The sequence below is a fragment of the Antennarius striatus genome, chromosome 5, assembly GCF_040054535.1.
Source record: "Antennarius striatus isolate MH-2024 chromosome 5, ASM4005453v1, whole genome shotgun sequence".
Taxonomy (NCBI): Eukaryota; Metazoa; Chordata; class Actinopteri; order Lophiiformes; family Antennariidae; genus Antennarius; species Antennarius striatus.
Genome location: NC_090780.1, coordinates 2,831,783 through 2,859,014, shown reverse-complemented (window position 1 = coordinate 2,859,014; position 27,232 = coordinate 2,831,783). Strand labels below are relative to the sequence as shown.

Below are 27,232 nucleotides of genomic sequence, written 5' to 3'. Positions count from 1 at the left end.
AACACTCATTTATCAGTTCTTTTTATCTTTGTGATGAAATGTAGAGAAATATTACTCTTATTTTCCCACAATTCAATTAATTTATTTGTATTAATCCATTTTAACTGTCAAAAAAAATTGACAATAAAGCATTATATACAAATCATAGCTAAGCTGACAGACAGTGTAATCGGCACATGCACAACCATACGAGTTCTTCTATATTACAGACAGACTATTCAAACAGGGACAGGAAAGAAGATGAGTTATAACATGGAGACATACACAACCCAGGATCAAAAGAAAGATTTCAACACCAGCCTATAATACAGAAAACATTTAACAACAGCACATTTTTAGTCTTAAAAGGCAATTTCTTCTCATCCTGAATCCCAGAAACTGTCCATACATCCTTGTGTTGTGAATTCAACTAAAAATAAATAGGTCACATTTTAATGGTAAGATATAGTTGGGGTTTTTCCATAGTGTCTATCTAGAATGTTATGTAACATTTATCTATTATGCATGAAACAATATAAAATAACAGGAAACACAATTACTTTAAGTCTGGTTTTCCAATTCTGTCTTTATAATAATTTTGGCTAAAGGAAATAGGTTCGATCTCACAACAAGTAAAAGGGACAGCAGAATAAACAACAATAAGACCTCTCAACCCATGCCGACATACTCACCGTGTAACTAACAGGATGTAAAAGTTTGCATTCAGTGCATCACTTTTTGCATACAAATTTTCATAAAGTTGAGATGAGCTGAATTTAGAAAAGAAAGATAAAAGTTGTTTTTTTTTTTTTACATGTACGTATATATATTTAAATCATAGTTCCCAGGGTCAGTTATGATGCATTGGTCCCTTATCTAGCCTTGGTCTTTTAATTTGGTCCAGCACTCTCAGCACTTTTGGTTCCATGTCTTTGTGCTGTAGCTCCAGCCTCGCATCGAAATCCTCACAGTTCATTTGGCGTTGGAGAAAAATTATCCTCTCAGACGCTCATGAGGGATCAACGGACTTGTGCCAAATCTTAAGCATCAATACTGACACATCAGTCTAGTGCACCTTTAATACTAACTGAGCTCAGGAGCGTCTCTGGTTTAGGTGTAAGAGTAGAAACATGTCATCTGGCGCCCTCTAGAGGTAATCCAGCTCCAGTGCATGATAAAGGGCCTCCAGATCAGCTCGACAAGACACCCTCCAGAATGGCATGTTCTTCTACGAAAACAAAGAAAAAAAAAATTAGGTTGGATTAATATTTTAATTGAATTGAATCAAATCTTGCAGTCTTATGGCAAACTTAGTTGCTCTGCAGATGCAGCACAGATGTAAAATAATGGGCCGTGGATTTGTAGATGGATTCTAATCTATGGCAGGGTACATGTGGTCGACATGTTGCTATATGCTATAATGTGCAAAAGCACAAAGAAGCTTTGCTGAAGTGCCAAAATTGTAAAAAAAAAAAAAAAAAAGAAAAAAAAAGAAAAGAAAAAAGAAAAAATGACATTTTAATACAAACATTCTCATAAAAGGCTGCGGAAAGACAGACTGCAAAAAATGGAGAGTGTCGTAAGGTTAACCGATTAGTTGAGGCACATTTTTCAGAACTCGGAGTCATAAAAAACAGATTGAATTATACCTTCTTGGCCACGGACTCTTCTTCAGCTCCGTCTCCTATCACCACATACACTGCTCTCCGACCGAACCTCTGAGAGACTCGTTCAAAGCAGCTCTCTTTGCCTTTAAAAAGATGTAAAAAACAGAGATTAAAATGTTAAACATTTGGAGAAAGACTTCAGACGTGTATTTAATATTTTAATGGCATAGAAAATAAAAGATGGCCGCAGAAGCTCTAAATTAATAGTATCTTCACCTGTCTTTGTGGCGCTGTATATGTTCTCTATGGGGAAAGCTGAACCCAGTCCATACAGTAACACCTTAGAGAGGGCTGGGATCAGCTGGGTGGTGGTTACCATCACATTCACACAGTTGGGCCTTGCAAAGGACAGGAAAGAGACACTTATTATATATTATGACCAATTAATAAGACCTTATTTATATTAGGAACTAAAAAAAAAATGGAGTTGATAATAACATAAGGTAGCATGAACCGACCTGGAGTTGATGAGGGCCAGAGCTTTTAGTGCTTGAGTCAGCCACAGGTCTGTCAGGACCTCCATCTCCCTCCTCAGCTGTAACCACTCATCTCGCTTCGGGCTGCCCAGCAGACCTACCAGCGGGGAAGGAGCATGAGCTCGATGTTAGTCTTTGTAGCACTGAGAGGAGATAGTCCTCCACAAACTAATGCATTCAGGATCTCACATCTGAGACACTGCAAAGCTTTATTTTCTGCAGTGTTGCACAACATCCTCCAGTTTGAACCTCTTACATATGGTTCAAAGCAGCCTGCTGCAATCAGCATTTTAAGGGGGAGTGGGGGCCACACAGAATAACTAGTTCATTGTCAGCGTTGACAACAAACTCATTTCAGATGATTACCTTATCGGGTTTCAAGTGTTCTAATATGCAAGTCATTATTAAAGAAATGTGACTGATCCTCAAGCCAGTATGTTCATGTTTTATGCACATTTAAAGGAGCAAATATGGATGATTCTCTGCACACTGGTGACACATGGACTGCATGGCAAACAGCTTTAATCCCAAATTGAATATAACTCCACTTTGCATCACTATTTCCTCACAGGTAGAACGTAAACCTGTAAGAACTGAAGCTTCAGCTGAAGCGGTCCATACACTATATGACAAGTAAAATCAAACACAAAAAATGTAAGCCTAATGCTGTATTGCACATTATCCTAACTACATTTATCCCTGGTAAAAATTAAAGAAGCTGGCTATACGCAGCAGCGTGGAATCAAATAAGACAGAAAATTTACCCCCAACATTATTCTTGTATGCGTTGTAGATCTCCTTAACTCTGCGGTATCGGAAAGCCAGCTTCCTCATCCAGTCCACCCCTCCGTGGACCCCTGAACCCAGGCACAGAGATCCAGCCCCCGCCGGGCTTTGGAAGCCATCTGAACCGAAATTATAAGTGCTGCAGGATCACGAGACAGGAAACAGTCAGGGTTTAGATCATAACACTAAACTTTCAAACTTTTTTTAACATCATTCCATATCATCTGTTGTTCAGGAGGGATGCTCTCAGAATCAGTATTCAGTTATACATTGTGTCCGTACATCTAGCGAGAACACCTCACGGTCCCGCTCTAGAGATGATGCAGACTGAACCTATTGTGGTTATAAACTAGAAGGCAACATAAACCATTCATCAGATTTGGGGAGGTGTGCCAGGATGACCGCAAAATGTCAGGGACATGAAACTCTCCCAAATTGAACATCGTAAACACTGAATTTTAGCCACGAATGAAGCTTTGTCGGCGAGAAATCATGAAGTATATACACTCAGTATGGCTGGGATGAATAGAAAAAACATCTTTGAGAATGAAAAGGATCAAGCTGAAGAAAATAAGTACTTCAAAATGACTCTGGTGCAGTCTGGCTGTTTCTCAAATCACCCTAGAAAATAACCTTAAGTGCTTCAACAAGTTTTTACAATAAAACATCTGGAGCGAGGGAAGCAGAGAGGATGATAAAGAGATGTTTTGAGGAGAAATGAAAGCAGCGGGTAATATTGTGACATATTATACAACCGTGGAAGTAAAGGATAGAAAAGAAATGCACATGCTTCTATGTGTGAAAACACACAGAAACACACTCCTCACCCACATGCTTTTTTTTTTTTTTTTTTTTTCCAAGTGCAATAAAACCTAGAGGGCAAGTCTGGTTCATGGTAGAGCTGTTGGATTTTCAGTAACTCGGTAAGCGAGTACAGAAACGCAGCGGAAGCCTTACCTCAGGTCCTGTCCGTTGTCATCTGATGCCACGTCATCAATATGAACCTGGTCACATTCCTGGGAAATGAAAAAGGAGAGCGGATATATCAGGGGATCCGTTTCAGAGTAGAACTCTGTGCAGGCAGGTTTCTATTCTATGGGGGGGGCTGCAGGAGTGACAGCGAATATAGAAATAGAAATAAATAGATAAATAAAAGAACAGGAAAAGGAAATAAGGCGCCGGGACACAACGCAATGAGGCGCTGGCGTGGTGAAACCATGATTGAATTAAAGTTGAACTTGAGTATTTTAACGTAAAACTCAAGTTTAACAAAAAACACATAAGGGCCCATTGTCTTTGACAAGCAGTGATGTGAATTCATTCTTTTTATGAGATGTTCATTAATGCGACCAAAGCACTTAAAAGTAACACTGGCATCGGCCCGAATGCCCACCTAAACACACACATCTAGTCATATTTTTAATTTCAATTTTTAATTTTTTTATTTTTTATATACTGTTATAATCCCCAAAGGGAAATTAAGAACACACACTCTAGTTTTTGTCAGTTAATCACACGCATGCATGCATGCATATCCGAAACGGCTCTTTATTTCAAACTTCCAGTAGCTCTCTGTCTCCTAAACAACACTTACACACACTGACACACACACACACACACACAACTATAACTTGTAGTTGTCACGCTGTGACCCAGGACTGACAGGGTCTCCTATCGCCTTTCAGCCGTCTTGATCCAGATGGATACGCTCCCTCATCTTCCCTCCATCTACACATAACTCAATTCCCCGGGGAGGAAACTTATCTCCTGCTCAGGTGCCTTAAGTCCCTGCAAACGCTGTGACGACTGACACAAACGACTACATTCACACACACACACACACACACACACACACACACACACACGACCCATACGTAGGAAAATTTCCAAGATTGCACAGAATGATCATTTTAAACCAGAGCTGTAAATGAAAACTAACGCAGACGTACTTGTTTTATGCTTTTCTCATTAAAAATTCTAATTGCAGCCAGACATGTAAATTAAGGTTCTGTCATCTTCTGCTGGTATTAACAATTATGACAGCAGCTATAACATTTACAGCCACTGATGTGGAGACTGACATGGGAAGGACAAGATAATTGTAGCCCGAACTTTTACAGCAGTCGCTGGCCAGGTGTGCCCATACTGCTATAGAGATTTACTGACAACAAAAGAGGGAGTGAGAACCAGCTTTGCAAATGGCTTTGTTGGCTGCTGTCCCTCCTCTTAACTGTTCCTCCTCCCATTTGGCTAATTTTCCTCTCAGATACTCAGACACACACCTATAATTACAGCACAGAGTGTACTTGTTCTCTCTTTCTCTGTCCCCCTCTATAATCTATTTTCTTTGTCAGAACAAGGCAAAGGAATGTTGGTTTAAAAAAACCTTTAAATCACTAACAGGTAGTAAAACTACATTTTAATAACAACTGGTAGTTTAGCTTTTTTTTTTGTTTTGAAGGAGCCACCCTTTTTTTTTTAAAGGTTGCACCGATGTCAGCCGCGGTGGATTTTTAAGGTCTGACTGAAAGAGCACTTACTGTATGTCAGCAGTTAACAACCCCTCCTTTAATGTTCTGGTTCAACTGAGGAGGCCAAATTGTTCGGAAAATGCTGCACTAAGAAATAATACGGGATGGATGTTGTGTGAGGGGATTTCTACAATGGATGCTACTGTGCTTTATGCCAGGTAATAAAACAGCACCCAAATGTCAAAACCCTGGCTGTTGCGAGGAAGGATGTCTGGTCACCAGTAAGTCATCCTATGATGCCAGACTCCTGGATATAATTAACAGTTGTCAAGAGCGCTGTGTTGGATCAAGAAGTAGGTAAGATAACTCTGCTTTTAAAATTCATCAAACATCTAATTCTGACCCTGCTGCTATCTAAACATTTCATTTCTCACCTCCAAGTCGTTGAAGAAGAGTCTGGAGTCGGCCAGGTTGAAGATCATCTCCTCCATCCACAAACCAAGAGACACCGCCTTCGATGAGTCCTGATACACACACCATCCACGTTAATAATGAAGAAATTACTTTTCATATTTGCTAGAAATGATGCTAGAAAAATATGACAGCACAGGCTCAGATGGATGCTTTTAGGAGTCTGGTATTTAGATAATAACCAGGTGACTTGGAGCACTCAATATACTTCCTGTTAGCAATAATCCTTCTGGTCTTGTCAGTTCAGTGCCTTCCTTGTCTTTGGCAGATGTAAATATTTTTGTCAATCAAACTCCTGACATCATTGTATTCCGGTCGTGTTATGACTGTGTTACCTCTCGTTATATACTTGTTAAACTCCTATTGTTTAATCCTGAAACTGATATTTTACTATAAGGAAACAGTGTGCTTAGATGGCTCATGTCTAGCTGGAGAAAATTCTCATGTTCCTGAGAAGCCAGTCAATCGTTACCAGCTTATCTTAATTACAATATTCATCAAGCTGACATGAAATGTAATAAGGTTTAAAACATAAGCAACAAACTGATAAAACAGATTATTGACATCGCATGATGTGTTTGCATGAATTTTCATTTTATAATGCTCTGATCCGTTCTGTTTCTTGTGTGTGACAACAATGTGTGCTTGTGTGATTTAATATTTTTAAAACAGGCTAGAATCGGCCTTTAAAAAAAATCTTATTTTGCATATATAACTGCAGTGGATTCAATAGTTACAAAAAAAAATCCTACCTGAATTCACTTGCTAGGTCATGTCAAGTTTAAAAGAAAAGTTGAGGTATCTTTGATATATTGTGCTCTTTATTGTTTCTTATTAAAGAGATTATAAATCATCGCCCATCTGAAATGCAAAGGTCGGGCAGGATGACAAACAGCATAAATAGGCTGTCGTTCAAGACTACAGAAGCAGGTGTGTGTGTGTGTGTTTATGTGTGGCGTATTGTTTTAATGGCAGCCTTGGCTTGTCTTTGGCAGCAGGACAAGAGGAAATGTCAGCCAAAGGTGAATATTAGATTATTGCACCTGAAATGACAAGCACAGTTGTCATCTGGCAGCACAATGCTAGGACTGGGTTTGATGACGTTATAGAACGTACCCAGAAACAAACAGGGATATAAGGGAAATTAAGAACAACGGGGTGGCAAAAGTTCAACAGGAGGACAAATGATGAGGAGAGAAACGCTGTAATAAAGGGATGAATGGTGAGGAGGAAGACGGTGGGGTTAAAGGATTAAGATGGGATTGAGCTCATCCAGTAATTTAAATAATCATCTGTAATAACTTCTAACAAACAATGGCTGCTTTTACACAGAGATTAAAAACAAACAGCTCTTTCTCGTAATTGCAGGGAAGTAGAGACAAAAAAAGAGGAAAAGATTAGAAAAAAAGCACCTTTATTCCTGTGCTGAGGAGGGTCAACACAAGAGAAACGGAGCTTGGGAAATAAAATTCACACACTAGAGGACGGAGAGGGCTGCAGTGTGATAGATGAGATAATGGAAGAGCTGTTAGTGTGGAGGGAATCAAATCCTTATGTGGCTCTCTATTCACCTCTGGCTCACCAAGCTGGTGAAAACAACTGTCTTTCAACACACACATTAGTCTTTCCTTCAGACTGGGCCCAGACCTGCCTCTGTTCTGTTCTGTTAAAAGTAGACAGCCACAATGCAGTGTGATAAGGTAAAAAAGTGCTATGGATTTCAAAGTAGGATGAGTTAGCTGCATTTTTTAGAAGGACAAAAGTAAAAAGTGCTGATAATTTGAAGCTACTTTTAAACTTTAATCTGTTTTTCTGCTGTCACTCATTCAATTCCTCCTTCTGCACGTCTGAATTTCGATTCAACTTAGTGTCACTCGACCCATCAGCGGATTGTTAAGGTGGTGGGAGAAATATTTGGCAAATGAGTCACATGTCAACACGTCCATTCTCTGGCTTCATCTCTCCGTTTTGTCTCTTCTTCCTTGTTTCTCTTCACACCCCTCTCCGTGGTAGAAAAGAAAGTAAAAAGAAACAATGGCGTGCACGGCCTGCCAGGGGGGGGGTGATCAGAAACGCTTTTCTCTCCCAACTCCCATCAGCCTTGTGTCAACCCGCAGAGGGACTGTGAGAATTCAAAACACGGATCCACGGCCAAAACCAAGAAATGCACCATTGTCCGGCCCCCCGTGTCAGCTGCCTGTCTGTTATGTGAAGGTCCCGCTGGCTGTCAATCCCCCCCCCCCGAGCAGCATGCTGGGATAGCTAAACATCCCAGCACATTATGAAAAGAAACAAGAAGGCAGAGAGGCAAAAACAGCCAGCGTGTGAAAAAAGCCCACGGATGAAGCGAAAGGTCGCAAATTTAATTCGATTTCTGATATATAAAGATAATATAATAAAGGCAAGACAACCCTGGTTTGGATTTATTTGCATTGTTTTGTACTAAATTGTCTCATCTTATTATTGATGACACTGTTGTCAGTGTGATGAGTAAGCGACAAAGGGAGGGGGGGTGGGGGTCGTACCTTGCCAAACCGTGAGGAGAACGTTCCTGTGAGCAGTGAATGGAAAATAATGATGGTTTCATCCAGGTCCCAGATAAACACCCGCTGCAGTGAAAGAACAGACATGTGTTGTTAACCTCCTGAAACGTGGTGCGCATCTGAGAGAGAAACAAAGATAAATATTGTGAAGAAACGCTAATACTTTTCAACAACACGTGAGCGCCTGTTTACCTCTATATCCGAGTCCAGAGGGGGCGCCGGGTCGCTGACCCTCTTCCTACCCCTCAACTTCCCATCGGATCCCCTTCGCGCTGGGACCCCCTCCTCTTTACCTGGAGTGGGGGGGCTAGGTGGTGGGTGGTACTCTCCTGGAAAACACCCGTTCATCAATATTTCAAATAAAAATATATTCTTTTATTATGATAAAGGGAAAGTCACAAGAGCTAACAGCTCAAAATTCACTGATAATAATGGAGAATACTGGTAGTCCTCAGCCTACGAACACAATCGGTTGTTCATAGGCTGAATTGTTCGTAAGTCGCTATTTATTAAATGCCAATCTATAATCGTCATTTGAGAGCATTTAAATGTCATTACTTTGCTAAATCTGGAAGTACTATTTGCTAGGACTCACCAGAAACGCTTACAGGAAAAAAATAATACATAAATGAAATAAAATACTGTGGTACCATAATGTACTTTTGCTTCAATACTTCTGCTGAATTAATTTTATCAACGGGGGGTTTAGACGCTAAACTAAGCTTTAATCCACTCAGGTATTTCATCACACTTACGTGAGTAACGTGGTGATGTCACTTCCTGGTCATCAAAGGTCAGACACGCCCCTTTGTGTTTGATTAATCTGTTTCATTTTCTTGAAGTTTCTCAGTTAATTTGACCAATAATTAACATCAAATAGCAAAACATTCAGAGTTCAGCAGCTAATGCTTCCAGGCAGAAACCTAACCCAGCCAACATTGGTTCCTAAATCATTTGTCTCCTACTGGGGGACCCCCCCCCCCCATGAATAATTAAAAGAATATAAAATAACAGGCAGGTTGTGACAGCGTTTTCTTATAGTCTGCTGGCTCTAACTATCGACCTTAAATTAATTTTTGGCAGTCTTGATGTTCGCGAATGTCCCGATGTAAATAAATACAGGTTCTTTCCCAGCGTAGAATTTTGTAGAGATGAATAAAAGAAAGTTGAATTGTGGGACACGTATATTCTAGGGTATTAAAGGAAATCTCAAGACCTAAAATTTAACAGGTAAAAGCAGTTCCAGTTTGTAACTCCTTACCTGAGTGCGACTCTGGGCTGTGATTGGACAGCATGACGGGGTGTTCTGGATGCTGATAGGCTAACGGGGCAGTGATGGCGGCGGTGCTGATGTTGCTGCTGGTCAGATAGGGGCTGTTGTAGTGATGAGAGTTGTAATATGGGGAGTATTGGCTCTGACTGTAGCTGGAGTACGCTGAAAACTCCTGTCAGAATGGAAACCACGATTTTAATTAGTCAATCATATTAAGATATAAAACAATCATCCTTTATTAATCCTTCTTAGGGGAAATTATTTTTTTAACACGTATGTATGTGTGTGTACAGGCCTGGAACACACAAAGGCGTGTTCTTGCTGAGGTTCCACTACTTACTTGTTGGGTAGGATTGAACGGCGTTGAACTGGAAATTGCGTGGGTGCCTTGAAAAATTCCGGATGAAATCCCACCTCCTTAAAGAAAAAAAATTATAATTTGAAGACAAAGGTCAAACTCCAAGGTAGTAAATTTATCACATATTCAACACATTTGCAAAGGGGAGAAAAAGTTGGGAGAATTGACTGGGAGATGTTGGAGCTTGCACTGATGAATCAAAGCTGGATGTAATTTCACAACATCCGATCTGAACTATGTGCAGGAACGAATGAGCAGCAGACTCACTGACAGCTGAGCGCTGCAGGGGCTGCTGGGAAATATACATTTTGACAACAATACAGGTGGGAAAGGCTGCTGTTCCTCTGCTACTGCTGCAGCTCTGAGAACACAACTCCAACAAAGACGAGGCAGGAATGCCCCAAACCCCCCACCCACAATAGTGGCGCTGACTCACCTTGCATGTTTCTATCAAGTCTGTTCAAATACTTGGAAAATATTTCTAATTTTAATTACAGTCTTTCCATTTGTCAGTTAACAGAGTTATTTCCATGGCTCATAAGCAGACAGTATATAACTTGCACCTCCATTATAGTTTTTAGTAAGAATAAGTTTGGATAGTGACACCTGGTGAAAGGGGAGGAGGTCACACATTTTTGAAATTCATCTTAAGGGAAACATAAAAAAACTACATCAAATTTTAGGACATCACATCTTTAACTTAAAAACACAAATATCAACCTTCAAAGTGATTGGAATAAATTCACTGAAAGCCATTAATGCCTGTATAGAAATTTGAAAATACAGCATATTTAGTGTAGTGATGAAATTGACCTGCTGGAGATGCTAAAAAGACAGCATCAGCATCATTTTCTGAAGATTGAAAAACACCCCCCTAAACACTTTATGGCATTTGTATCTCTTGGACAGGCCAGCATTAGGGCTGGTATTACTTGAAACACTAGTAGCATAACACAGATGGTGAGTGTATCATTGTATGGAGTAAAACAGGTAACATATAGAACACTTTTCATGTACAGCATTTTCCACACTATAAGGCGCACATAAAAGCTTTTAATATTCTCAAAAACCGAGAGTGCGTCTTATAATATAAAAAAAATAAAAAATATAATAATAATTTAAAAAATAAATAAATAAATAAATAAATAAATATATATATATATATATTTATTTATTTATTCATTCATCTTCATGTACCATCGCTGTATCCGCTGTAGCGGGTCACGGGGAGCTGGAGCCTATCCCAGCTGGCATAGGGCGTGAGGCGGGGGACACTCCGGGCACAACGCCAGTGCACCGCGGAGCCTATACATATATATATATATTTTTTTATTATTAGTATTTTTTAAGGGCTAATAATAGAAGGCGCGATTTATAATCCAATGCACCTTATACTGCAGACAAGGCTGTAATGCTGGCCAACACATAACTTGGCAGCTGCTAATGAGGAGGACTGTGTGCATTGCAATTAGAGGGCCTGTATGCAAATATAAAATCGTTTAAATATCAAGTGAAAATAGTCGCTTTGTTTCCACGTGTTTATTGAATGGGTGGTTTTCATTGTTCAGTGGAGGATGGTGCAATTACAATTGTGTAGGGAGTCAGTTGGTTTAAGGTTGATTTAGTAAAGGAGGACCTAACCTGTTTGTGCTGTCTGTTAGTGTTAATGAAGATGACCTTTGAGGACAATAAGAATTTGTGTCCTGATGTACTTTTAAGGACGTACTTCCACGTGTCTAGCCTGCATTGTTTCATCTGTCTTACACTGTATTTCTTGGTCTCTTTTGCGGAGTGCATGACAAACAAGAGAATGATGACTCAATGGAAGAACCACACTGAAACCTCCCCAGACAACACAACAATCATGGAAATGAATACAGGAAAAATACAGGAGGTCGGTTGAGTAAACACAAAGAGGCTCCCATAGTCACCAACTGGTTTCAGTTGTACACAGACTACAGTACGTGTTTCAATGGCTTTTTTTGTGGCCTGTGTGTGTTTGTGTTTGTGTATTGTGTACTGTATAATAGATGACATGGAAACATTCTGAAATCCTACAAACATTCAGCGGTTGTGGCAGTTTATTACCTTTTGAAGTTTGCAGTTAATGATTTCTGCATAAAAATATTCAAACAAAAGTATTTTGTTTGGGAACAGTGTCTCTCAAACTTAAACTGTGCTCCATTAAGACACTGGTTTTTGGTTCAGCAGTCGTGCTCTGACAGAGGCCAGCCATTCAAGGCTTTTATAGTTTGTAGAGGTTTCTTCAAACGCGCATTTATACACGAATATTTACATTCCTGTTCAATGTGTCACATCTGAATGGACTTATGAATAAAAATCTAATGCTTTCACTCATGTGACCCAAGTTCCATGTTTAGGTCATGTGATAACAGATAAATCATTTCCATGAGACGTTTTTGTTACAAGCAAGTTAATAACGTTTATAAGTTCATCAAGAATTAGTAACTTTTATAATTCGTCAATGATATTACATGAGGAAATACCTATACTGTTTATTATAATCCTTTTAATAATGATTAGAATCATTTTTGTGCAAGAATTAATTTTTCTGTTTTTGTCTTTACTGGTCCTGCAATGAGCTGGCGTCTCGTTCGGGGTTTACCCATAGCCAGATGATGAAACACGAGGTAGATAAGATGGATGGATGCCAAGGATTAAAGATTTTTTTTTTTTTAAATGTTTGTCTTTTTACAATATGAATCTAAGTTTTGCATTAACAAGAAGTCAGACAAGGTTGTAAAACTTGTTGGTTTATCAAACCTTTTACAATTTCTGTGAAAAAAGACAATGATTACCACAAACATCTCAACGTGGCTAGAGTGAAAAAGACTTAGTGTGTGCCTTCCTCAGACAGGATGCACACTAATATCATTTATTCAAGAAGCTGCAGCGAAAACTTGAAAAATGTTTGAAAAATACTTTTTCTTTAACTCGGACTAACCCGTATCAGCTTTACGGTGCTATTCTGTATTTATTTTTCTTATTTTCTCATAATTGAAGTCCCAATTGTCTTCATGTGTTTTGACAAAGCTGAACTGCTGCTTTGCTGTAGAGCTCTGGAAATGTCTGTTGGACTCAGAAACTTTTCAGTCAGCATCGGGGCGAACCGATGATGGCTGCATTTTCACTTTTGGGCCAACTGTTCCTTTAACAAACTCCAAATTATCTCATATTGTGGTTTTTTTGTACAGCTATGGAAATATGGAAATGCAAACATGTCATCAGTGGGTTTTCTTGACATAAAATCACACAAATGTGTTGCTAAAGTAGGAAAAAAGCATTTTTTTTTAAAAAACAGATGTTAAACCTTTGAGCCCTTATATATAAAGGATATTGGTTTTATATTCCGTTAGTGTTGTGCTGAGCCTTTTAAAAATTTGATGCATGTACAATATTCAGCAGTACAAGGAAATAAAACCTCCTCTGTTCACTATTTAATCCTGTTAGTCGCTTCATTGTCTCGTCCCTCTCTGCAGCTTCAAACCGACTCACCCGTCTGTATAATACACCTTAACCTCTCCCCTCTCACACACAAGGTCAATTTCACACTGCTTTCAAAACCATAAAGTCGCACTGAGCGAGTCACGCTTCGGGCGCCGGACGACTGAGGAATGTGTACAGCACACACACACACACACACACACACACACACACACACACACACACACACACACACACACACACACACACACACACACACACACACACACACACACACACACACACACACACACACACACACACAGCTCCAATCAGACAAGCACACACTCCGCACAAAACCACATCTTCATTCGGAGTTTTTGTTTCTGGCAGACTCTCTTCCCACCTCTCTTTCTCTCCATTATTCTTGTTTTTTTTTTTTCTTTCTTCCATCCTCTCTGTTTCTCTTTCTCCTCATGTTTTCTCACTCTCTCCTTTTTCTCTAACAGACACAAGCGTTTGCATGCTGTGGTTGTTGGTCTGAGTGGAGAAAGGGGGCCTGACCCCAAGAAAAAGAGGAGGGGTGGGAAGACTTTTGACGCCAGGAGTCCAGACCGCAGCTAATGGAGAACAGGTGTGGCAGAGACGCGGAGGAAAGGAGAAAAAGATGAGGAGAGATGAGAAGAGGAAAAGAAAAAGATGGATGCTCCTTCCACTAAAATTGAAATCAAAGATGGTGTATGTAAGGTTTGTGTACCGGTTGGTGTGTGTGTGTGTGTGTGCGTGTGTGTGTGTCCACACACTCAGCTCATGCAGTGTTTGAGACTAACCATGTGTGTGTGAGTAGCTGTACAGACTCTGACTTGGAGGAGTGCTGCTGAAGTTGGTGTATCCAAGGAGTCCCGTCTGTCCTGGGGAGTGACTCAGACCATCTTCTGTTTTAATGTCTGAGAATGGGGGGGGGGGTGTCATTGAGAGAGGAGAGGAAGAAGTTAGACAACATGCAGTCTTCAGACAAAGGATTCTACAGTATGCAGTTAAAGTGACACAAACTATTGCATTTTCATTATGTAACCAATTATTAAGGAACTGAATTTGTGTTCAGAGTAATGGTGATGTTGTCTATGGTGCTCTACAATATCTCATTATGGAAATTCTTGTTGATTTCATATCTGACAAAAGATGACATCAAAATAATAGCTAAATGAATTATAAATATACTAAAATATATTTCTCTAGTCTGGGAGATTAGATTATGAAGTCTGTTATGAACCAAAAACCCTAATCTGAGGCAAATCACACTCAAATCTGAACAATATAAAAAGAAGAAAAAAAATGCTAAAAGGAACAGTAGTGTTTGAGAAAATGTAATGTAATGTAACGCTCTAAAGAATTTTTTAAATAAATTTTAAAAAAAATTTAAAAAAATCCTATGTTCCATTCCTGCCTGCCTCACTACAGGGGCGAAAAAAGAGAAAGTGAGCACGTGTGACAACGAACTACACGCCTGTGATGTAAACACACAGCTTGTTAGCTCATTCTAAACAGTTTCTGCTTTAATGATGGTGATCAAAATAATCCATGGATTTACGTAATAGTGTGTTTGTTTGTACTCACTGTAAGATGGCATGCTGTAGGCCTGTGTGTGGTGAGTGTAAGGTGTGTATGGCCCTGCAGGCTGGAGGGCAGGGCTGTACTGAGTCTGTCCATACGCAGCCATCACACTGAATTAGATCAGCAGAACTTGGAGAGGAAAGAAATAGAAATATTAGATTTTGATGGTAAGCTTTCCTTCTTTTCTTCTTGTTCTCTACCAACAGAAGGTCAGTGTTTGTCACCATTAGTGCTGGAAAAACGAATTAATGTTCCACGCAGAACAAAGAGATTTGATTACTGGCATCACAAAATATATTTTCAAATAAATCCCATTGCAGTTCTTATTAAAAAAAAAGAATATTTAAGAATATTTAACTTAATTTAAAGGCAAATCAGTTTCTATTCCTGTCAACACATGGTGCAATTCCACTTTTCATTTCAGAACCAAATGTCATGAAATACTCACCTGCAGCAGGTACAACGAGTTTGATATAGGTGCTACAAAGCCCTGTGAAATGAAACACACACAGAGGGAATTATCATTTAAATAGTAAAAATCTAATGAAATCATTACTTAATAATGTAATGAAATGAATGGGTCACAGTAAATTCATCATAGGCATGAATGGAGAATAATTGGTGGTTTATCTTTCTGTGACTGTGATGAACCAGCGCTTTGTCCAGGATGAACTACGTCTCATTTGTAAAGATAAAATATTTAATAAGTTTGCCCAATCCATAAAGGTCATCAATAAAACATTTCATAATTTAATTTACCTCAATTTATTACACTCAAACCAGGGTATAATTCCCACTACCCTTCTCATTCTGATTGCTTAACAGGACCAGTGTGATAATTCTTTTTGATGGTTTATTTTGCATTTTGTTTTATTTTTGGCAGACTTGTGCCGACAGATCCTCTTTGAATCTCCAGACATTCTCTGTAGCTGCTGATCTCTCACCCGCCTCTGTGGAGCTGGATCCTCCTCACCCCCGTCACAGTGCTGTTTATCCGGTTCTTCTCAACGTGTCAACTCTCCTGTGGAAACAATAGCAAACAGACAACATCAGGATGCTGGTATGCAGGTGAAGCATGGCCTGGGGGGAGGGGTGCTGCTGCTGCTGAGTAGACAGGGAGAGGGGACTTATTCTCACTGCACACTGTTTAAAAGTGAAAATATAAGAACACAAACATGGTGTTGATATGAGGAGTGTCACGATTAGAGACTGACAGACACAAGGACCTGTCAGCTGACATCCTTTGGACATATTTCATAACACTGCTGCTAACTGCAGTTTGACTCTAATGTCGGGCAAATTGTGTTCAGATATGAAACTGAAATAAACCAGAAAATAGACGGGACACTGGTCCAAATTCAAAATAACAGTGGATTGGGGGAAATCTCAGCAGAATTCCTCATGAATCTTGATTGACATGACAAGACAATGGAGCTTTGTAAGGCCAGACAGGACACATTTGAAAGCCTGGATTCATCTAAGGTTACATGTATTGTTGTCTTCAGTCACGGCATTCATGGTTGAAAAAAACTGGCAAAAAGATTCTTAGGTTTTGGGAATCTAATGAAGTTTATTCATTTGTTGGGATAATTTGATTAAATCAAATAGAAGCAGATCCATTTAAGCCCACATCTATAGAAAGATTTTACATTTGAAACCCAAGAAAACTAAAAAGAGTAGGTTAAAGTAGGTTAAAAATGTGCAAGTGTGATATTCTGTCTGACCCATTAACAGACGAGACGGAAGGATAACAAGGTGAAAAGAAGGCAAGTGGAGGCAAAGGTTCAGTGAGCTAAAGGTCAAGAGGTCAATGCCAAATGAATTAGATTATGAAGGAACCTGAATGAGGTCAATCCGGCCGCCAGCAGGTCCTAAAGTAAACCCACACAAGGTGCCAGTTTGAGGCATGTGGGGACTTTGTTTAGTGATTTTCTGTCTCTGCTGCATTCCATTTTAAAAAACTGGTGTTTTATTTTTTATTTTTTTAAAAAACAGTTCAAAATCCTTCAGTAAGACTGGAGAGAACACAGATCCATACGTAATGATACAAGAGCAAAATCCTGGAAAAATTATTGATGAAAGTTTACAATTTATTCATAAATTAATTAAAATACTCAACAAACAAATGCAGATCTAAAGTTAGTTTCCCCACTCAGTGTCGTGTTGGTTATGTTGAAGAAGACAAAATGGACAAAATCAACTCTTTTTGGCTACGGCGCATCCAATATTATTAATTTGTGCTGTTTTTCAATGCACAATAAACTGAACTATTTTATCAGCTTCATCTTTTTCGCTCTCCCTCCATCGCTCTCTTTGCCTCTGGGCCATTCCAATCTGGCAAGCCATGGCTAACTGCCTGACCCCCGACCTCGCTGACAACAGAACGACAGAGACGGATGACGGCCGAGAGTTATTGGAGCAGCAGGCTCTTTACTGCAGGAGATGAAGGTGAAAGCAAAAAAAGGAAAAAGGTGTCAGAGAAAAAGCGACAACAAAGTCACTAAAGTGAAGTTTAGTGACAGAATACTTGACAATCGTCAGGCGTCACAAAACAATAAAGGACTGGTGGATTCCTCTGTGTTGTTCTTGTGTTGTTAACAACAGCATTCTGTTTCCAGATGAGAGAACAAAAATGTCACAAAACAACAACTCAGGATGACCCACAGTATGGTTTGAGTAAATGAATCTATATTTTATTCTACAGAAGCCACAAAGACACAACTTAAAAAAATAAATCCACCTGCTGCTCACCATAAAACAAAATTAAATATGAGTAAAGAAGTGATTTACTATTAATCCCCAGTAAAAACTCACAGATTGTTAATATATTAATAATATAATTAAAAAGCTAAACAACATATAGTGTTTCAGATTCAACCCAAAACTATACGTCAATGTCTGTCACTCATTTTTCCACTCCAGAAGTGACCCCAGTGACCCCGACCCCGCCCTCGCAGCCTGACTGTAAAGATCAGGGGTGTAACTGCGATCCTGCAGCGCTGCAGAGGAAAAATAAAGAAAGTGCTTTTGTGCTTTACATTTCCTCGTACTCGCCAAGGGATCAAACGTGAATGTGATGCCTGCGCCGGGTCCTCTTGACTCCGGTCCCTAAGAAGGTCACGTATGCGCAGTCATCCACGCACGCAGACACAAAAGCCGTGTGCGATAGCGAGGGCACTTCCTGGTTTCAGGGTGAAGCCTGGTAGGAGGGGTACACGCAGGCCATGGGAACCGCAGGACACCAGAGGGAAGATGAGTGGAGCTCAGCGGAGATGTGGAGAGCTGAAGGCTGAAACTGAAGCTAAAACAAACCCAGCAGGGCCACGGGAGGGGGGCCACGGGGCCATGAGGCCAGTCCCACCAGCTTCACCTGAGTCCCAGGGTTCTGCTAGACCACTGCTTGTTTCACGGATATCAAATTCTAGCCTTTGAGTTGATGAATTGCATCACAGGATGGAGGATTGTGCTTTAAGTTGAAGTGTTATTTGACAGAGTCAAAGCATTAAAAAAAAAGAATTTGTGCGGTTTTACGTTGCTGTTCAGCTAAGCTGCTGACTGACAGAGATGACAGACATGAAGCCGATCCCTATACTGATGCTCAAACTAATAATATTAAAGACATAAAACTGTTACACAAACACACAGAGAATTTAAAATTATTGTAAACGTCTCCTATTTATTATGTAGTTTTAAAATAGGCCATTCATTGAAGGTGCGCCTTATAATCCAGTGCGCCTCGTAGTGTGAAAAATACTGTAAACGTATTTAGTGAATGTGACTACATGAGTTTCAATAACATGTAATTAAAGGCTACCACAATAAACCAGGAATTTTTTTTTCTCCTTGTCATCAATTTCACTCAATGATACTGTGGTTCATATGAACTGTGTAACAGTAGCTTAGTATTATTAGTAGCTTATTATTCAGTATCAGCAGAAGAGGTTATAATTCCTCTTGTAGCCACAGAAGAAAACTTTTTCAAGTAAAATTCTCCGAAGTGCTGCCTTTGTATTTTTCTTAAATTAATAAATAACTGTATAAATTATTGCATAATAATTGTATTTCATGCTAGAGAAGAGGAATTCAAAACAAATATACTTAAATAATAATGTTTTCCCATGAATGACTTGCAGAGTCAAGAATCCACATCCTACTGCTTGCAAAATGGTTTAATGAGTATTTACTGTTATTTGTAGGGTGTGTAGAGTTTCATTTTATGTCTTGTGGTCCTGACGTCTGTTGTCTGTGTGCAGAGACGTATTCGCACAGCGTCATCACATCGTGTGTTGTTTAGGCGTCTGTCTGACTCGACAGGTAAAGAGTGTTTTCAGAATGAAAAACCTCCTGGTGAGCTGAACTCTACTTGAAATGCTGCTGTGCTCAACCTGCTGCTCGACAGCAGGGCTGGAGTCACGCCATATGGGAGCCCACCTGGAGTCCCAGTTTGGACTGTCAATACAGCAAAGTGCCCGAGGCAAAGATGGGGGGTCACAACTCTCAAACCCTCTCTCTCTCTCTCAGTTGCTGGAAAAAAAAAAAAGAGAGCAAGGGCCCAGTATTTATGTGACAGCGTCAGGAGCTTCACGGTGGAAGCTGTCGACTTCAGCCGTCTGTGGCAGACAGCTGAGGAAGACTACAGGGGGAGGAAGAGCAAAAAGCTGCTACTTCAATGTCAGTATAGGGTTTTAGAATTTAAGTCTCATTTCTTATTGATATTCTGATTCAGAAGCAGAAGTAGAAGCAACACGTCCAAATAAGAATGAGCAGCAGTAAGCAGGTGGAATCAGTAACAAGCTGTGGTTCTTGACATTTCTTTAAGATTTGAGACAAAAAACAGAATTTTTAGAAATTCCAGCTTCTGAGAATTCCCCCAAATAATGACGAAAAATGTGCACAAATAACTTTCTCATTTGCACATACGAAGAAATGCCTTCAACAGCAGACCACAGGATGGTTATAGGATGGTTACTGTATATTATTTTAGCGATCCAATATGGTATAATAATATGGTATAATAATCATCAGTCCAATTTTTACCATATTTCCTGTCTTAAATAAAACAGCAAGAGACACAGAGAAAATGTGTTCAAAAGTCAAAATGGTCAAAGCTGATAAAATCAATGATGACTGATGTAAACAGATAATACATAAAGAAAGAATTTTCCTGGATCCCATCAGGACTCATCATGTGTTGTCATTGCCAGTTATGACACTAAAGGATACTAGCTACATTGTACTTAAGTTCCTATTTGTGCTAATCTGTTTACACAAGACACACAGCAATTCAGAGTTGTCACCACACCCAAAAAAATGAACTGAAAATTTCTGTTGACACACAGACAAAGACACCAATCAGCAAAAAAAACCCAAACCTACACAACAGGTGGCTTACTTTTAATGTTGGGAAAAAATGCTAATATGAACAACGACCAGTCCGAATTTTGTTGACTCCAAATGCTGAGATGGATCTTTGCTGATAGAGCAAAACCCCCAAAAAAACAACAACCCAAAAACGCACGCGTAAGAGGTTTCCATGTTCCCGTCGCATGTTTACTCACACGGATCCATTTCTGTGAGGTTTCAGGTCACCAGTGTACATGAGAGATTCACCAAGACCAGGTCAGCCAGAACAGGTACGTCACCAGTGCAAAACGATCAAATCTGAGAAACCAGTTTAAAATTATACAAGTAATCAATCCCTTTATTGACACAAAAAAACATATTATTTATTCAGGGTCCAATTAATTTCTGGCAGCGGGGAAACCTGTTGCTAATCCTGTCTGCACGCTGTAATTTTAGCTCCCAGACTCGGTGACCTTTTCGTTTCACTTGAGTAAACTTTCTGCAACAAGACTACTTTAATTCCAACAGCTACCCCCACCAAACACTCACAGACACACACACACACACACACACACACACACACAGACACACACACACACACACACACACACACACACACACACACACACACACACACACACACACACACACACACACACACACGAACACACACACATCCCACAGCCTCTTCTTCTGTCCCTCTGTAACCAAAACCTCTTCATTCAACAAACACACTGTCTTTATCCCTCCGTCTTCTCCTATGCATGTTTCTTTTATTCCGTTCTCAATTCCTCCACCTTCACTCGTATCCCAGCACTCCCACTCTAATATCATTCCTAATAATTTCCCCCAGCATTACTGCCAAATCCAGTAAGGACCACCTACTGCAAGGCCCAGACTCTGACTCTCCCAGAACCAGTGCCCCAGGACGGGGGGTCAGAGAGAGGGACAGCTGGCAGACCTCCCACCCACTCCCTGTGAGTGGGTGTGGGGTTGGAGGACTGAGCTGACCCCAGTCAGATGGTGGTCTGACTCCCAGGTAAAAAAAACATCTGGTCCAGGGATGGGAGGGTGGTCGCGCACTCTCCCGCACACTCACATCTGACACAAGGCGAACTGCATGAGTGCTCCCGTCCACGTTCATGAAGTACACACACACACACACACACACACACACACACAAGCTGCTTTATTAGTCATTAGAGCAAAAAGGTTTGCCCTCGATCCTCTAAGCAGATAATGGCGAGCGTGCTGCCCCCCCCGCCAACAGCTGGCCAGACCAAACTTGCTGGAAGCTGATTCTCAAAAGCGCTACAGTTAGAATGAGGTCCAATTACTTCTTTACTTGGAGATTTATGGTTTAAGAGCGACTGTGTGTGTGTGTGTGTGTGTGTGTGTGTGTGTGTGTGTGTGTGTGTGTGTGTGTGTGTGTGTGTGTGTGTGTGTGTGTGTGTGTGTGTGTGTGTGTGTGTGTGTGTGTGATGGAGAAAGAGAGAGCGAGATAATGAGAGAGTAAAAGAAAAGCAAAATGAGAATGAAGTCTTCTAGGAGAGATAAGCCAGCACAATAAATTAGGTGAAAATTACAAATATACTTATTAAAATGTGGATATAGTGGGAGACAAACTCTATTCAGGAAAATATATAATGAAGAAACATTCAGCAAAAAAATAAAAAGTAAAAAGCAGTGAGCCGCTGAGAATTAATAAATTCTCTTTTCAGTGGAAAACGCCCAAGCTGTCATTGCTAAGCATGGAAAAATGAAATACGGCCTAGCGATGTGTGTGGTGTCATCATTCTCAGGATGAGATAAGAAGAGCGGAGATAGCCAGAGAGGCAGCTGTTGACTGCTGACAGCCCAGGATTTAATACACACCACATCGGCTCACACACAAGGCCCCCCTGGATGTTCTCTGGGCATTCAGAACCAAACAGGCTGAGAGACGGGAGGCGAGAAAACCGCCCAGCGTTTAACTGTTTGAGCGTCAACTGATCAACAAGTGTCGACAGCGTTCTAGTTTTCACTACGCAACTGGTGCGACCTCGCAATGGATACACACACACACACACACACACACAGACACACACTGCACAGGTGTGGCTATGAGGATATGGAGTTTGGACTGGTGTCGGTTCACCTATGGACACTGCCCCTAAGAGCTCCATCACTCCTGCATCTCTCTCCACATTTACATGCCTATAGGACCTTTGTACATGTGTGTGTTTCTATATGTGTGAAAAATACTTGAGAAAAAAAATCCCAAAATTAAGTATAATTAAGTTAATCCATGAAATCAAAGAAAAATCAAAGAAAAAAAAAACCACAAGGAAAATATTCAACTTCTCCTCACACCAGGAGACAATGACACGGGTTCACTAAGGAACAAAGCAGTGAGTGTTACCAGAAATATTTTTCTCATTTTAAATTGTATTATCTTTGTTTGGCACTATGACCTTCTGTTGTTTCAGTTGCTTCACTGCTTGGCTTTAATACATTTCTTTTGAACACTTTTGAACAGATTGTGTCTGTATGTTTGCAGACAGCTGCAGATATCAGACTTCACTCATAGTTGTCGTCCGAAGCCGTAACAAGTTCAGAAGGTGAAACATAAAACTCACTTAAAGTGAGATCTATCATTTTATTTTCTTATAGATTTACTCGCTTGCTGAATTTCTTTAAAGTGCAATTAACTACATGAAACTGTATCTTTGAATTTCATTTCACAAGAACCATTATTATAAGAAACAGACACCAAAAGAAGTGGACCGTGACAATAGTTTCTTAGTAATCAGCAAATACAATAATGAAAAGAGGAAAATCACAAGCACCTATAAGAATATTTTTTTTAAAAAGGGAAACCCATATATAAAATGTCTCTATAAAAATTAAAAAAAAATATTTTTATTGTAGAAAAGTCAGTGGCTGCAATTCACCATTGCTTGGAGTTTGGAACCAGGCAGGCTATAACAGGTCCATTAATAACCAATCAAATTGAAAGTAGATGATGTTGGAGGATTCCCAACACAAAGATGGTGTGAAGGAAAAACAAGGAGGTACCAGAACAAAAAGAGCTGTAGCTACTGAATGAGATCACTTCAGAATATCAAGTCATAGTTTTAATTTTGAAATCAAATCACAAGACTGACTCCCAGAGAGAGAGAGAGAGAGAGAGAGAGAGAGAGAGAGAGAGAGAGAGAGAGAGAGAGAGAGAGAGAGAGAGAGAAGGAAAGAGAGAGAGAGAGAGAGAGAGAGAGAGAGAGAGAGAGAGAGAGAGAGAGAGAGAGAGAGAGAGAGAGAGAGAGAGAGAGAGAGAGAGAGAGAGAGAGAGAGAGAGAGAGAGAGAGAGAGAGAGAGAGAGAGAGAAAGAGAGAGATGCACAGAAGCTTGAAGACATCACGACCTGTGCAGCTGTGTGCAGGAAGTACAATGGAATACAGATAGAGTCAGGAAGAGCAGATCTTCCTATGAAAATATTTATCATTCCATAAATGTTTTGCTGTAGAGGAGTTTGGAATTAATTTGTGTTTTCTTAAGAGGGGGGTGCCTTGCGCTACACAGGATGAGGAATTCTCCACAGACCTTTTTTTTTTTTTGGGCTGCAGCACTTATTCACAATTTTTTCGACTCAGAAATACGAACCATGATGGCTGACAAGAGAGAGGGAGTGATATGGAGAGGGCCCCGGCCCAGCCGTGGGGAGAAGGGAGGCTTGAAATATTATTAGGAGACATGAAGTGATCCTAAATCTAACACGCCAGAGCGAGCATGTTCAGTACGCAGTCTGAGCACAAGTCCCAGCTCCCCATTGACACTCTGGGCCATTAGCAAGAGTTGAAATACAGGCACAATATATAAAGGAGATATACCTGCACTGAGACTTACTATATGTCACAGACTCAATACTGCAGATATATGTTTAAAATCTAACTAAGCTGCTACGAGTTTCATTCACACGATAAACACAAACAAAAGACATTTAATCATGGAGTTATTTTATAAAAGTCAGAAATTAGTGTGATGCTTTCATGAGTTGGTTTATGAGAAACACATTTTATTTTTTTTAAATTTTGTTTCCCCTTGATGAATAATGATAAGGTTATCCATTAATGAAGACTGGAAAAAAAAGGTTCAAATAACATTAATTCAATTTTTTATTTTATAAAAATAAATACATGATACACATATTTATATCTATCACGTACATTTTCAAATGAAAGTTATTATGTTTTAATTTATTGCTATATTTATACATCACAACTAAGGAGCTATTTTATTTTTAAGAAAATGCCATATCCGATTTCTTTACCTCAAATCTATTTATTTACATTTTTTACAAACCAAAGAGCCCCATTAATCCTTGTTGCTCTGACTATGCAGCTGATAGAAATGATTAAAGGTGATTTAAATGGTTGGGAAAACACAGCCAGAGAGTTTCCAGGCTGGAGCCATGAATTGGTCCTTGAAAAATATGAATACCAGCCATTGAAAAATGCTTAGCGAGGCTCCCCTAATTTAGTAAATGAGGGTCCCTGCATGGCTGCTGAGGGGAGGGTCTGTGATTTGGGTGTAATCTTCTGTACTTAGACTGGTCCAAAAGCGCTGCAGCATTTCAACCCGTACCAAGAAAAACAAAGCAGCTAAACTCTGACCCCCCCCCTAAAGTTTTAAAGGGGTTAGTGAGACACAAATGACTTGTTGATGATGCATTTTTTAAATGTATTCTGTGTGGTGGTGTGTTAATATGAACAATCTTCAAAATAATGAATCAGAGCGAAGAGGTTTGAGTTTATTCTCTTCAGCTGACAGGAATATTTTTAAACTACACTTGAATTATTTTGGTAACATGGATTGGGGCCTAGCTTTTGGAAGAAAAAAAGTTTTTAAAGAGGTTTAAGTTTAAAAGTTAAACATGTAAGCAGCATTACATGTGTATCTGCAATGGAAGTTTGTTTGTTTTTTAATATAAAAACGTCACATTTCAAATTACGCACAAGTTTACGTCTAAAACCAGCTCCAATTTCTAGGGTGAATTACTGAAATCAAATAGAAATATATCACTGAACGTATTAAATATTACAACGTATTTAACACCAGAAATGTTTTTATGCGTGTTTTCGGGGGTAACGCATCACTATTTTGTTTTGCATGTAAATTACACATGATTTCATTTTAGAATTGAGCAACAACAGCGCAAACGCGTCCTTCCATGCAGAAGGTTTAAAACTCCTTGAAATTGATTCTAAATACAAAATAAAAGAAGATTTTCACACTCACCATACTTCAGAGGGAAAAAGACGTTGAAAACCAACCAAAAACAAGGTCCGACTGGCAGCTAGAGCGGTTGTTCTTCCATGTCCGGAGGAGCGCAGACGTTCCGGACGCGTCCCGGGAAATCAGTGAGGTCGGCGCGCGTGAGTTCCCGAGGAGAAGGTGAGCAGGCGCGAGCTTCCCGCCAGCGGGCTCCAGGTGTGACCGGGTGACGCGTCTGAGCGCGCGCTCATCGATCTCACGTCTGGACCTCTGACGCTTCAGCAGCGTGTTTGTTCACCCGGCGGTGGGGAAGTGATGTTAAGTAAATGAGCGAAGACTTCTGGTTCCTCCTTCTTTCACCCTCCAGTCTGCAGCCCAGTGTGTGTGTGTGTGTGTGTGTGTGTGTGTGTGTGTGTGTGTGTGTGTGTGTGTGTGTGTGTGTGTGTATGTGTGTGTATGTGTGTGTATGTGTGTGTGTGTGTATGTGTGTGTATGTGTGTGTGTGTGCGTGCGTCCTTATCTTGAGCACTCCTCCCATTTATACCCTCAGCAGAGCTCCTGCCTTTCCAGCTCCTTCTTCTGCCCGATCCCTGCTCTAAACCTTCTGTTTGTTTAAGGGATCTTCTTCGTTTATTTACACAACGGCTCACTAACCATTCAGCGCGACTCTGAAGCAGCGGACTCTCTATTCACTCCAGATAGGGGGCTTTGTTATTGTGGTAAACAACTGCAGGCCATTGACAATTTTATCATGAGTGCTTGTTATATTTTTAAGTGTGTGTGACTGTGTGGGTGTGTGTAAGTGAGGAGATGAGAGACTCTTGACCCCATTAATAGGCCACATTTTAAGTATATTACTTATTACATACTATATTGCATACCATAGGTACAACTTTAATTCTTGAAACATTTCAACATTTCATCCACTGTGGTTTTAAAAGATCCTCTTATTAAACTTTTGTGTGTTATTATGGACTCAAACAGCAAAACAAAGGAAGAAAGAAAAATGACCCGTAGAAAACACTATATGGTAATTGTTATATATAATGTATATAATGGTTTCTGTCATTCATCCATGCATCTTTCACCATGTCATTCATTCATGCATCCATCCATTACACCCAGCTACTACTGTATGTGTAGCCTGCTTCTAATTCTCTCTGGTAGACCCTGGTCTCTATGGTCACTGTACTTAGGGCCTGTTCTTGTAGTGCCTGACGCCTTCAGTTAGCTGTTCATCCTGTGCAACATTCTTGAGGTACTCTTGGTCCATTAAATGTTTCAACTTAGACTGTGTCCTTGAGCTCACTAGTCCTAGGCCTCCATCTATCCACTTAGAGTACAATCTCTGGGTGCTGGACGTGGGGTGAAAGCTTTCTTGTCCTGATATCTGTGGTTTCTACTCCTTCTTTGTCCAGTTTATGATCCCAGCGATGTGTATGTTAACTGAAAGTTGGTACGTTTTGACGATGTGAACCTTAGTCTTACTGATGAGTGGCCTTTTCAACCCTTGCCTTACTTGCTGGAAATATTTGCCTGTGGTTGAGTCGTAGGTTT

At 40.0% G+C, this 27,232-nt stretch overlaps 1 protein-coding gene across 2 annotated transcripts; it reads right to left on the bottom strand.

Annotated features, from left to right (window-relative positions):
• Positions 1-69: 69 nt before the first annotated feature.
• On the bottom strand, positions 70-25,989 carry eya2 (EYA transcriptional coactivator and phosphatase 2). 2 transcript variants are annotated; one of them, XM_068315003.1, is made up of 17 exons: positions 25,700-25,989; positions 20,641-20,743; positions 16,027-16,103; positions 15,531-15,572; positions 15,086-15,211; positions 14,299-14,415; positions 10,007-10,083; positions 9,655-9,838; positions 8,586-8,722; positions 8,376-8,459; positions 5,814-5,903; positions 3,866-3,924; positions 2,887-3,047; positions 2,105-2,219; positions 1,863-1,984; positions 1,629-1,729; positions 70-1,207 (listed from the first exon to the last, which is right to left on the bottom strand). In XM_068315003.1, exons 5-17 carry the CDS (start codon positions 15,186-15,188, stop codon positions 1,127-1,129), a joined length of 1,431 nt encoding a protein of 476 aa, XP_068171104.1. In that variant the 5' UTR covers positions 15,189-15,211; positions 15,531-15,572; positions 16,027-16,103; positions 20,641-20,743; positions 25,700-25,989; the 3' UTR covers positions 70-1,126. The 2 variants fall into 2 exon arrangements, with proteins under 2 accessions (XP_068171104.1, XP_068171103.1); XM_068315002.1 differs by lacking the exon at positions 20,641-20,743.
• Between the last annotated feature and the right edge of the window lie 1,243 nt (positions 25,990-27,232).